Below are 14,093 nucleotides of genomic sequence, written 5' to 3' on the forward strand. Positions count from 1 at the left end.
TGGTGAAGGGTTCCAAAAAATGTCTGCACCATTGACGGTCCCCAAGAACACAGTGGCCTCCATCATTCTTAAATGGAAGAAGTTTGGAACCACCAAGACTCTTCCTAGAGCTGGCCACCCGGCCAAACTGAGCAATCGGGGGAGAAGGGCCTTGGCCAGGGAGGTGACCAAGAACCCAACAAGATTATCTGGTCGGATGAATTCAAGATTGAACTTTTGGGCCTGAATGCCAAGCGTCACATCTGGAGGAAACCTGGCACCATCTCTACGGTGAAGCACGGTGGTGGCAGCATCGTGCTGTGGGGATGTTTTTCCGCAGCAGGGACTGGGATCAAGGGAAAGATGAACGGAGCAAAGTACAGAGAGACCCTTGATGAAAACCTGCTCCAGAGCGCTCAGGACCTTAGACTGGGGCGAAGGTTCACTTTCCAACAGGACAATGACAATAAGAAAACAGCCAAGACAACGCAGGAGTGGTTTCAGGACAAGTCTCTGAATGTCCTTGAGTGGCCGAGCTAGAGCCCAGACTTGAACCCGATCGAACATCTCTGGAAAAACCTGTGCAGCGATGCGTCCTTCTAACCTGACAGAACTTGAGAGGCTCTGCAGAGAAGAATGGGAGAAACTCCCCAAATACAGGCGTGCCAAGCTTGTAGCATCATACCCAAGAAGACTCGAGGCTGTAATCACTGCCAAAGGTGCTTCAACAAAGTACTGAGTAAAGGGTCTGAATAGTTATATAAATGTGATATTTCCATTTTTGCTTTGTCATTATGGGGTACTGTGTTGATGAGGGGGGGAAAAAACAATTTAATCAATTTTAGAATAAGGCTGTAACGTTACAAAATGTGGAAAAAAGTAAAGGGGTCTGAATACTTTCCGAATGCACTGTACTGTATATATCACGGTCGCAAGGCATATGAATGAACAGGTTATAGAGCAAACAACAGAATGATCACAACACATAGGTTGTAATACGGCTTGGCTTCTACAGTGATTTTATCCACTACTGGTGTCTCGGTCTTGAATTGGTCTCGGAGAGTGAGGACTCGTCATTTCTTTTTGAGACCAGCAGAGACCAGCAGAGTAAAAAACGAATAATTATCAGCTTCCATTCAGTCAGCTCATACATCTGCCAGGCCAGATATATCCACTCCTTTCTTGAAACATTCATATCTTAACAGTCTTTATATCTATTATAGACATGTTTGCGAGGGGGCGAACCTATAGGCCTTCCGTGTGTGCAATACCGGCACACTCATGTAGGTGAGTGCACTTTTTGTGTATCAAAGTAGTGTAGTGGAGGTATACGACTTATCAATTATGTAGTTCAATAGAGAAATCATGCACAAAGTAGCCTTCACAATTGCAAAGGCTGTGAAATATATTCACATTGTCACAGTCGTCAAAAGGAGGAGACCAAGGCGCAGCGTGGTATGCGTACATTCTTCTTTAATATAAGAATGAACACTGAACAAAACTAACATAATAACGAAACGAAACGTGAAGCTATGTAAATGAGTGCTGACAGGCAACTACACATAGACAAGAACCCACGAACACAAAAGGGAAAATGGCTACCTAAATATGATCCCCAATCAGAGATAACGATAAACAGCTGCCTCTGATTGGGAACCATATCAGGCCACCATAAACCTACACATCACCTAGACCTACATACACTAGACTTACAAAAACCCTAGACAATTCCAAACTAGCATACCCACCCTAGTCACACCCTGACATAACCAAAGTAATAAAGAAAACATAGATAACTAAGGTCAGGGCGTGACACACATAGCCTAGTTTCAGGGGAATATCATCTGCAGACAGCAAGCGTGTGCAGCTCTCAACTGGTTTTGGCATGGAGAAGCTCACAGAAAAATGACATTGGTAGCCGGTAGGGTAGGAAAGATATTTAAACTTATGATATTTACCAGTAAATGCTAACTAAGGCAACAATGGGTATGCAAACCAGGTATTGAAAAGGTTTAGTCCAAAGTGTTGGTTAGTAAGCTATTTGTAGTGCACAATTGTCTTCCCGAGCTATTTGCATCAGGGGCGTAAACATAGATGGGCCTGGGTGGACACAGACCCACTCACTGGGGAGCCAGGCCCTGACAGGCCCACCCAATCAGATTGATGTGGTTTAAGTGTTGTTGTGGACTTACACCATCAAATGTTTGTATTTTTTTCTATAAAAAAAGTGTGATCTTGAGAGTGAAAACTCATTTAAAAAAAACTGTAAAACAGGATTTTTCACACAGGGGGCCTTTACTTCGCTGGGCGGGCCATTTGGGAACTTTTAAACAAATTTAGACTACACCACCTTTTCCAGGCAACACTACACCACTGTATAGGGCCGATGGAAAGACAGCAGTCACACACAGCATGATGTTAAAGGATAAGCAGTCCATAAACTCTGACATAATAAGCCAGTAGGTCCCAATCATAAGAATACAAAAACACAACCATTAAGGATTTCCCAATCAAAATGTACAGCTATTACTTCCCATTGCAAAAAAACATTTTACCTTTAGCACACAAAGTAATTAGTGACCTAGAGTTTAAAGTGGAACTGACAGCGTTTTGACTACTTTGCAGATATGAAACAAACAGACAACCATAACATCGGTAAAAAAATGTCAAATTCCCAGTTTATGCTACAAAACCAACTTTATAAAAGGTTTTAAAAATAGGTTCGATTTGACTCAACGTTCAGTGACGCACACTAAGGCATTGTTGGAAGAGTAGATGGATGCAGTTCAATGCATGATTCATAATGTAGCTAATAGGCTAGCGTATCTATTTATGTAGCAAGCTAAAAACACGGAGCGTAACGTTAGCTAGATAGCTAGCTAGCTGCTAGGAGGATGTCATGTCATGCCATTGGAGGGGTGGGTGAGTGACTGACTTTTTCCTCTCTTAGTTTTTTGGTGGCTATACACAGCTGGAGATGAGGTGTCATTTGGTTAGCTAGCAACAACTTGAACGACTTATCCAGTTAGCATATCTCTTGCATTCGCAAATTCACTCTGGCTATCTACTCCGATTTCAGAGCACTGTGCCAGATCGCAGAACAACTGATGAATTTATGAACGCGCAACACCCCCTGAATATGACCGGTGTCAGTAAACATAGGCAAAAGAAGTAATAGTTAGTCAAGAACGCTCTAGATAACATGTAAACAGCCTAACCACCTCTGCTACGGCGAGTAAAATGGTCAGAGTGAGGTGTTCTCTCATTTGTGTCTGGAAGTGGCTAGCTAGCAAGCCAGCCAACTTTAGCCAGATAGCTTGGGTGCTTGGCTGGGACAAGTATGCATTTGCAGGCAAGCTGCAGAAGGATGAGGAGGCTACAATTCCTCATTGTCTATCAGTGAATTTTGACGGCCAACTAGCTGAAAAAGTTTGAGAGGATTTATATAATGTTCCTTCGTTAGATTTGAGTTCAACCTTTTAATAGTTGTTTGATCAATTGGACTATAATATTCCCAAATCTAAGAGGACTCCCTTGGTATTGCAGAAATCCATTGAGGTGTATTTTGTAGCTTTTGGCGAATGTGTTCCAATGATCTAAAGTTGCGCTGTTGCAACAGCCTGTAAACACACAGTCTAGTTCAAAGTGTTTGTATAAAGGCCAACTGCAGCTCTGATTGGCTATAGTGCCCAGGTCTGTGTAGACTCCGGACCAGGACAAGACAGATGTTTTTTATTCTGTTCTATTTACTGCAGTCTATTAATTGTCCAAATGCAAGACCGCTTTCCCTCTCTATATTGCTATAGAATTTTCACAAATGCCTCAGTTGTAAAGTAGACACAGGGAGTTAGGAAGCAGGTGTAGATGGTGAGTTTAATAATAACAAACATGGAGAGTTACTAAAACTAGAGAAGTCTCTGGACATGAAGACGAATCCAATACTGCCTGAGGATTGATGCTAGGGAGTGCTAGATAAAGGGGAAGTAATCAGGGTAGTGATGAAGTCCAGGAGCAGGTGTGCGTAATGAGGGTTGCCAGGTGTGCGTCATGAAAGGTTGCCATGACTGGTGGTTAGTAAACCGGCGACGTCGAGCGCTGGAGTGGGAGTTGATGTCACAGCAGCCCCGACGCGCGGCTCGGGGATGGCTCCAAGGGCGAGGAGTGTGCCAGTCCGGACGGCGAAGGTGGAAATCTTGGTTGATGTTGGGATCTAGAATGTCGTCCACCAGAACCCAACGCCGCTCCTCTGGACCGTACCCCTCCCAGTCCACTAGGTACTGAAGCCGACCCCCACGACGTCGGGAGTCCAGGAGGGATCTGAAGGCATAGGCAGGGCTTCCCTCAATGTCCAGGGGAGGCGGAGGGGTGCAACAGGCCTGCAATATTTTAGGTCAGGCATCCACAAGTCCGTGTGAACCTCTCCACCAACCCCCCAACACACGCATGCGCACGTACACACACACACACACACACACACACACACACACACACACACACACACACACACACACACACACACACACACACACCATAAACATCCCTAAAATCCCAATAAAACTTTAGCAAGCCCTCTCAATGATCACCCCCAGATGCCTCACACATGGTTCTTCAGTCTCTAATCCCATCCACCGAATCAGCCCAAAAGGTCAAGGCTGTAACTGAACCATCCCCCAGTTATGGGGCTGTCTCACTTTAAAGGGACACCTGCAGTGAAAGTTCATCTTTATGGTGCTGGTCATAACCCCATGTGGGCAGAGAGCCAAGTGTAGCAGGAACAGAAGGGGGTAACAAGACCTGCAGAAACCGAAGTCAACAGCTTTGAAGATCTGGTAGCAGGTGATGTAGTACAGTTGTCATATCCTTGATTTAAACATCTGACATCAGTAGTCTTATCTACGGTGAAAAATGCAATCATTGAGATGTCAGGTTGTCATATTGCTACTTGGCTCAATCCAAAAGCCATGTCTAGAAGCTAAGAAACATGTCTCAGGACCTTCAAAATGTCTCTGAGTAGTAGTGCTGATCTAGGATCAGTTTTTGCCTTTTAGATAATGATGAAAAGGATAATATAGCCAAGGGGGACCTGATCTTAGATCAGCAGTCATAGTCTGAGACACTTTATGCGTGTATACAGTGGCAAGAAAAAGTATGTGAACCCTTTGGAATTACCTGGATTTCTGCATAAATTGGTCGTCAATTTGATCTGATCTTCATCTAAGTCACAACAATAGACAAACATCGTATGTTTAAAGTAATAGCGCACAAATTATTGTATTTTTCTTGTCTATATTGAATACATCATTTAAACATTCACAGTGTAGGTTGGAAAAAGTATGTGAACCCCTAGGCTAATGACTTCTCCAAAAGCTAATTGGAGTCAGGAGTCAGCTAACCTGGAGTCCAATCAATGAGATGAGATTGGAGATGTTGGTTAGAGCTGCCTTGCCCTATAAAAACACTCACAAAATTTGAGTTTCCTATTCACAAGAAGCATTGCCTGATGTGAACCATGCCTTGAAGAAAAGAGATCTCAGAAAACCTAAGATTATGAATTGTTGACTTGCATAAAGCTGGAAAAGGTTACAAAAGCATCTCTAAAAGCCTTGATGTTCATCAGTCCACACACAGTAAGACAAATTGTCTAAGAATGGAGAAAGTTCAGCACTGTTGCTACTCTCCCTAGGAGTGGCCCTCCTGCAAAGATGACTGCAAGAGCACAGCGCAGAATGCTCAATGAGGTTAAGAAGAATCCTAGTGTCAGCAAAAGACTTACATAAATCTCTGGAGCATGCTAACATCTCTGTTGACGAGTCTACGATATGTAAAACACTAAACAAGAATGGTGTTCATGCGAGGACTCCACGGAAGAAGCCACTGCTGTCCCCAATAAAATTGCTGCACATCTGAAGTTTGAAAAAGTGCACCTGGATGTTCCACAGTGCTATTGGCAAAATATTCGGTGGACAGATGAAACTACAGTTGAGTTGTTTGGAAGGAACACACAACACTATGTGTGGAGAAAAAAAGGCACAGCACACCAACATCAAAACCTCATCCCAACTGTAAAGTATGGTGGAGGGAGCATCATGGTTTGGGGCTGCTTTGCTGCCTCAGGGCCTGGACAGCTTGCTCTCGTTGATGTAAAAAATGAATTCTCAGGTTTATCAAGACATTTTTCAGGAGAATGTTAGGCTATCTGTCCGCCAATTGAAGCTCAACAGAAGTTGGGTGATGCAACAGGACAACGACCCAAAACACAGAATGGCTTCAACAGAAGAAAATATGCCTTCTGGAGTGGCCCAGTCAGAGTCCTGTCCTCAACCCGATTGAGATGCTGTGGCATGCCCTCAAGAGAGAAGTTCACACCAGACATCCCAAGAATATTGCTGAACTTAAACAGTTTTGTAAAGAGGAATGGTCCAAAATTCCTCCTGACCGTTGCGCAGGTCTGATCCGCAACTACAGAAAACGTTTGCTTGAGGTTATTGCTGCCAAAGGAGGGTCAACCAGTTATTAAATCCAAGGGTTCACATACTTTTTCCACCCTGCACTGTGAATGTTTACACGGTGTGTTCAATAAAGCCATGAAAACGTATCATTGCTTGTGCGTTATTAGTTTAAGCAGACGTGTTTGTCTAGCGTTGTGACCTAGATGAAGATCAGATTAAATTTGATTACCAATTGATGCAGAAATCCAGGTATTTCCAAAGGGTTCACATACTTTTTCTTGCCACTGCTACTAGAGAGTACTGGGCATTCATGCCCAAGCATGAAAGGGTGTGTTGACCTGTGATGTTACTTATTTGTGTATCTGTACAACCTTTATGTCCAAGTATGTACCTCCTTGAGAAAGTCCTCTATTTTTCCAATAACAAACTCGTAACTCAAAGACAACCCACCGGGCACAGACGTCAGTTCAACGGCTAGATTTGATTTGCATTTGGTTGAGATTTCAACTAATGTGATTTGATTTTTTTTTTTTAAACGTATCATCAGATCTAATTTCAAAGGTTGGGTGAAAAAGATACAAAATGCCCTTACATTGATGACTTTTTGAAAATCGAATCAGTTTTCCACATTGATTCAACGTCGCCGCAAAGATTTCTTGGGTTGAAATTACAAGGAAACAACATTGATTCGACCAGTTTTTACCCCAGTGGGAAGAGAATAGGATGAGTGATAAGGGGCCATTTTCTAGTTCACACATATCTGAATTCATTCACCACTGATGTCAAGTGCATAATCTATGCATTTGTTTAGCATAGCCATCGGATGTGAACTATTTGCTCACAGAGTTCACCCTTGGAAAACATTGTTACTGCGCCCAAGAACAATACAGGCCAATTCAACATAGAGGAGGTCACAGTGGATGTTTCCGGTACATGTCAGGAAGATTTCCCATAGCAGGGTTCCTCTCACCGTATCACTGTCTTTGTGACCAATGGCTCATCAATCAATGATCACACTGAGGGGCCAGCTTGAGCTAACTTAATGCTTGTCATCCTTCCTTTGAGGAGGTATGGGGGGAAAATGGGCATCAAACCGAGGGTGCGAAAGGGAAGGACTGGAATAGAAGAAAAAAGGGGCAGGAAGGAGGAGAAATTAGAAGAATGAGAGGGGCGAGTGTCTTAGCTAACACTGGTAAACAGTGTTGATACAGAGACCATCAGCTGTTGTTGAATACAGGGCCGGCCTCCACCCAACACCACTCTAAATGCATCCGTTTTACTTCAGGTGGCCCGTAGAACGGGTTTGAGAGAGGAGCTGGCGATAGGCTAGATGAAACTCAAACCTGTTAGGAGCTTCAGTAGCGGACCTCTCTTGTCTCTGAAGAGAGTAGCCTGGCCTTAACGAGGCCTTATAGGAGCTTTAGGAGATACTCAACAATGAGCCTCCAGTCTCAGCATTGGTGAAAGTGACAGCATGGTCCTCCCTCCTGCGGACCATTAAACCTCCTTCTGGATAAACAAGAGCAGGGCCCTTTATGAAGAGTGAGAGAGCTACAAAGAGAGGGGCCATTGTGCCACTGGGGGTCTGCCTTTGTTTTTGTATTGTGGGGCCCTTTCTCAATGGTCCGGTCCTGATAAGGGAGGCTCTATTTCGCTTTTAGGGCTCATACACATTGCCAGGTTGGTGTGTTTGGGAAAAACAGAGACAACTTAATTGACAGCATTGTGTGCGAGAGTGGGTTCGACTGACAAACTAAATGGGAAGAGAGAGGAAATTTGCTGTGTTTCCATGTTGAAAATATGCTGATTTAGAAAGTTGTTTGATAATCAAAAAAGGGTGGTCTACGGCGATAGGTGGGATGGCTGAGAGTAGCTGAGGGGTGGGATTAAAAAGCTTATGATTGGTAGTAGTTATTACTGAAAACACTATAGATAATAATGTATACCAGAGATGTCTGAGTACTATCTACCCAAATGTAATGTGTATATATAAAAAACAATATATTTGTTATGTAAGTTCTGTGTATAAAAGTACCATGTATGTAAAATGTGTGTAAAATGTATATGTAACAAAAAAGCTGTAAAATCAAAAACATCACAAAGTTACTTTTGTCCTCTGAAGAGGTGGATGGGCAATAAAATATTTGAAAGTTGTTTGATAATGACAATAACTTGTATGATAGGATGTAGTTATGTAACTGGGCTTGTCTAGGGGTTATATTCTAAAATTGTGATAAAGCTGCCCAATTGCACTGTATCCCTTCAAATACAATGCACTGGTGTCTGCACCCATGGAGGTGACATGCAGAATTAGAGGTTAGATCAATGATTCTCTCATTTTATGCCAGCTTTACCTTCTTCCTGTTTTTAAAAGGGTGTCCTATAGTGAAACTGATTCAAAATAATAATTGAAAAAACAGTCTGCATGCTTTACTGAAGCTGTCCAGTCCTTGCTTGTCCCAAATCTGTTTGTGCTGTCTCGCCAAATCCTATGGTCATTGTCATGCCAAACGGAGTTGCAAGACAACACAAACAGATCTGGTACTAGGCTATTCTAGTCCTGTGAGGCAGAGTGACAGGCACCTGTGACCCCTGGTCAAGTTCTTCTCATGGCCCACTGTGGGAGCACTCAACCCTGGACACACACTAGGCTAGTTAGCTGGCTGACAGGCCGCTAAATGGACAGCAGCGCTATTCCCAGCCTGTCACTAAGCGAAAGCCGTCAAGATCCCATGCCCAAACATGCACTTCCTGTGTGTAAATCAAACAGGGGTTTAGGCCAAATTGAATAATTTAGCTACTAGTCTGATTTGCACCATCCACAAGTGTCATTCATGATTTGAGCAGGAACATTGTGTGATACCTTGGGGAGCAAAACCTTCATACCTCTACTTATTTTATATGTATTCTTACCACTCATTCCAATTTAAAAGCATTGTGTTTTAACAAAAAAATGATAAAGAATGAAGAGCACATCATTTAACACCCGAACCTCCTGAATTTAAAGTAGTACACTGTAGCTTGGCGCTACTTTCGCATTCGTATATCCCCTCACTCTGATGTTAGATCTGTGCTCACTGGTAACCTCTACCTGGAGAAACAGCACGCATGGAGGGTGTCACTAACAAGCTAAGAGCATTTTGTCTGGCCATCTCCACTCTCTCCCACCCTTAATCCCTCCAGAGCCCTCTCTCCCCATGTTCAGCCCCTTTCCTGTGTGTCAGCATTTCCTCACCGGCAGGCAGCCCTGCGCGTGTCAAACGGGCTTCCCGCCTCCCCCCGCCCCTAACCTGGTCATCTGTCTGTGGGCTGGAAGTCGTTCTCCTGATCTCTCGGGTTCCTTACCTCATCTGGGAGCTATTTATTCCCAGCCGGGGGGGGCTGCAACAGATCAGAATGGGGCTGCTTGTGTAAATGCAAAGTTAAAGCACTGGAACATGTCCATGGGCTGGTGTAGCCTGTATCGCTTGAATCTTAAATCAGAGTTAGAATTCCTGCATGGCCCTTCATCGATCAACGATAGCTCGGAGGTGAGGTTGGATGGGAAGGTAGATGTTCAGATATGGAAGTACTTGAGGAGTTTTCTTGACAGTAGTTGGGAGCTGGGTAGTTGGTAGTTGGGAGCTTTCCTGTGTTTGATGCTTATCTCGAGATCCGAATTTCATTACGTGGTTTAAATAAGCCTTGATAGGGTCATCAATCACAGCACATCACTAGGGCAAGGATAGACAATTATTTTTTAATGTAAGTAAGATATGACCAGTTGGAGGTGTGAAACATTTCAATTTCATTTAAAGAATCTATTGATTTTCCATTTAGCATCACAACAATAACACATATTCATGACATCACCGACATACAAATAGAAAAAAAAACAAATGGAAAGGTGTACTGTATCCTCCATCAAAGAATAACAACAGGTGCGTAAACATCACTTTTGAGTCTTGCTTTGAACAGCCTATACGAAAATATTTTTAAAAAGTCATATCTGACGGAATACTTCCCGTATAAAAAAAATGCGTAATCGTGCGTAAAAGTCCTTAATGCACGCAGTGACCCTACCATGGCCTCCACACGGAGTCTGCGGTGACGGGAGGCGCAACAGGTGACACAGGCACCGCAATTGCTGGATTGCCATGTATCGCGTTTGGCGCGCTCATATGCGTAAGAGCCACGCTTGGAATCAGAATGGCGAATTGTCCATCTGTCGCCGCCGGCACAATCTGAAGTCCACTGTATAATTTAGCCATTTCTGATGTGAGGTTGATAGGCGAGCCACTTTTGCAAGGCATTATTCCATTTAACTGAGGAGATGCACTTGGGATTTGCGCAATGGCTTGGGCAAGCAATGGATGCGCTGGATGCGGAGGGTAGGTGGGGATCTGGCATTGAGTTGAGAAGTTTACGGTGTTTATCTGTGACACACAGCCGGCTAAGTGGCTGAGAAGTCGAGACCTGATCTCCGTGTTCACCCCTCCACACGTGGACAGAAAACGGGTGACTTCACTCATGCATTCGCTGAATCCCGCTCTGTACTTGCCAAAGACTGATGGATCCCTGCTTATAGCTGCTGTAAAGCCAAAAACATATATTTGAGGATATATTGTTCACTCAATCATTACAATCGAATTATATAATACAAAGTAGGTCTATCAATAGCTTTGATAAGCTTGGGTAAATATACGACCGTGGGAACTGCGGTGCGTGCCAAATGGGCACAGTCAGATTATATTTATGCAAGTCTAGAATGACTGTAATCAATTAGAGATAAAAAAAAAAACCTACCAGCCATTTGGAGACGCTGCATATTCCTAAGGTGCTTCACAGTCATCTCAAGGATGTCCGCCTTCTCGAGCTTCGAATGTCTCGAGCTCTAAATAGACATCAAGAAGAAAATGACACATGATTAATAATCTATTTGAGTTTCTTTCCAGTCCATAACGATATAAGCATATGTCGCTGACATAAATGTCTACATGGAATATGGTAATTGCCATAAAATAAAATAAAACGTACATCTTTTTTTAACGCATCCAAGATGAGGGTCTTTAGCTGACCAAGGCTGTCATTGATTCGCGCACGTCTTCTCTTCTCCATAATTGGCTTTGAGGACTTAAAACAAAAAAACATGTTAATAATTTAAAAAACAACAATTGACATATAAAAAGCAATCGTTTTCTTTCGGTGCATTTTTGTACCTTTCTGTGCTCTGAGGCAGTCCTTGGTTTATCCGGAGTTCCACTGACCCTCGACGGGGTGGCTACGACAGAGGATGGGGATGTTTTCTCCAAAATATCAGCTGGCATCTTCAAGTTTTAATATCCCACAATCGTCCAGCCAATTTAAGCAAATCCTTTTTAATGTCCCACAATTGTTATTAAAGAAAGTCCAGCCTATTGAGTAATATTCAAACACCGGTTATGCACTTTTTCTGACGTTCTAGGCGTTTATTATAATGTAGCTATAGCTGAGGTAAAGTCCTATCAGTGCGGTGTTGATGACAAGTCAACACTGTTACTTTCACCCATGGTTGTATTTATAGAGGAGGCTGCACGCGAACGGCTCGTGTGAAATGTCCCAAAGTTATATTTCCACTGCAACTTTCTACCAATGAGCGCGCGGGACACGTTGCCAGGGATGAGGTTGGCTCGTGCAAGGAGGCCTTGCATTGGCTATCTGGTGTCTTGTGTGTGAGACGGTGGTCCACAGCACCCTACTACACTGCCCTACCAAGCAAAAAGGCAGTAACTGTTCATTTGGTCGAAAATGAGCAACAGGAAATGTGAATTATTATGTGGATTATAATTAATGGACATTTTTTTTGTAAGGGTTGTTACATTTTTCTTTATAGCAAATCAAGTCTGACATTTTAGAGTGGAAATTGCAAACTTCAGAAGACTTTTACAAATGAAAATACAGGATACGTTTGCATTTCCTGCTCTGCAGGATAATTCTCAGCATCAAAAAGTGATCAAATTAAGATCCTACATCTGTATATATGATCAACAAATAGAACAGGTTACATTTGATAAAATGTGTTGCTGAAATATGAAGGTTTTAGTTATTAGTAACAGTCAATTAAGGTGAATAAAATACTTGTACTGGACATTAATCCTAAAGTAAGTAGTTCATAATGACATAGAAAAAGTTTGTTTTAATGTTCAAGATACTCAGTGTTTATTTTCGTATGTTAAACATTAAATAGCATATTTAAAGTACACCAAATAAATACTTTTTCAGGTCATCGTGTCTGTAAAGACAGCATTCTGTAAACTACCATCACATGTATGTGACTGATAGATTCCATGCTGTACTCAATGACCTTCACATCTCGGTCTTAACATGCAGATGACATGAACTATCACCGTAGAGTAGAAGAGTATCAGGTTGCTCTTATTCTTACCTTCTTGACAGACTTCAGGCGCCCTAACGTCTCCTTTCTAAAGCTCCTAAAACCTTTCAGGTCAAACGACCCCAAGGCTAGGTCAGGGTCTGTATGGGCCCGTATCACGGAAGAAACTTGTCATCTGTATCCTCAAATACTTTCTTAATAATATTTACATAAATAAAGCACCAAAGACTGACCTCAAAAACACATAAGAAATTGTGGACACGAAAGGAGCCAATAGCCAGAGACATCTAACATGTTGTCATGGATTTTCTATTCATGTCCAATGTTTTACACCAGTGTGTAAAATTACCACGGTCGTACGTTTTTTCACGAAACAAGATTCGACGCTGAAAAGAGGATTCTCACAGGGTCCTTTCTCTGTGAGAATCTTCTAAAGCAGGGTTCTCCAACCCTGTTCCTGGAGAGCTACCCTCCAGTAGGTTTTCACTCCAACCCCAGTTATAACTAACCTGATGCAGCTAATAAACCAGCTACTTATTAGAATCAGGTGCACTAGATTAGGGTTGGAATGAAAAACCTACAGGACGTTACCTCTCCAGGAACAGCATTGGAGCGCCCTGTTCTAAAGGCTACATGGTTTACTCTGACGATTTAGGTGTCCAGAGGGGATGCTGTTTTTTTCATGAATACAATTCTTCTTCCTTTCACAAACAAGGGCTATGGGTTCTGGGACAAGACAACAGGGAGAGGGAGGGTGCAGGATAGAAGGGGAGGAGGCGATGTGTTGCCCCTAATCAGCTCCATGCTCAATAAGCCTGCTGGTCTGACTGGAGACGTGCCTTTATTGTGCACCGTGATCTATAACTGTGCTTTATGGCACACTCCAGATCAGTATCAGTGTGGGAAACACAGAGGAGAGAGAGGCACAGAGGCTCAGGTCGCCATTTGAGGGGGTTTGAAAGCTATTGAGGGAAAACAGTGTCTGATAACAACCCATAACAGAAGGGCGGTTGAGTTGGACTGGCACAGATTAGGATAACCTTGGACCTTGTGGAAATATTTAAAGAAAGTATATTGCTACTTGACCGCATTCCTCGAACCAGTATGGCGCTTTGTTCACGTCAAAGACTGGTGATGAAGATTGACGTGTTGTGTCCGTAACGTTACATTTAAACAAAGACAGCACCCTGGGTTGTTTGCTCATAGCCACTTTCCAGTATTTTTGACACTAACCTCCACGTTCATCTTGTTTGAGATGGACCGCCCTACATATTCTCCCCACTGCTGTCATGCCAAGGCAAATCGACTGTGGA

The 14,093-nt window shown here is 43.0% G+C and overlaps 1 protein-coding gene across 1 annotated transcript; it reads right to left on the reverse strand.

Moving 5' to 3' along the window:
• Nucleotides 1-10,151: 10,151 nt before the first annotated feature.
• On the reverse strand, nt 10,152-11,941 carry LOC139551350 (transcription factor HES-1-A-like). Its single transcript, XM_071362842.1, has 4 exons — nt 11,627-11,941; nt 11,445-11,540; nt 11,214-11,301; nt 10,152-10,998 (listed from the first exon to the last, which is right to left on the reverse strand). The coding sequence occupies exons 1-4, from the start codon at nt 11,732-11,734 to the stop codon at nt 10,487-10,489; spliced, it is 804 nt and encodes a 267-aa protein (XP_071218943.1). The 5' UTR covers nt 11,735-11,941; the 3' UTR covers nt 10,152-10,486.
• Nucleotides 11,942-14,093: the final 2,152 nt, after the last annotated feature.

Source organism: Salvelinus alpinus, chromosome 23 (assembly GCF_045679555.1).
Source record: "Salvelinus alpinus chromosome 23, SLU_Salpinus.1, whole genome shotgun sequence".
NCBI lineage: Eukaryota > Metazoa > Chordata > Actinopteri > Salmoniformes > Salmonidae > Salvelinus > Salvelinus alpinus.

Coding starts and splice junctions, on each gene's coding strand:
- LOC139551350 (XM_071362842.1), bottom strand. CDS start 11,734: ATGCCAGCTGATATTTTGGAGAAAACATCCCCATCCTCTGTCGTAGCC. Junction 11,541..11,626: donor CTGCCTCAGAGCACAGAAAG/GTACAAAAATGC, acceptor TTTTGTTTTAAG/TCCTCAAAGCCAATTATGGA. Junction 10,999..11,213: donor GCAGCGTCTCCAAATGGCTG/GTAGGTTTTTTT, acceptor TTGGCTTTACAG/CAGCTATAAGCAGGGATCCA.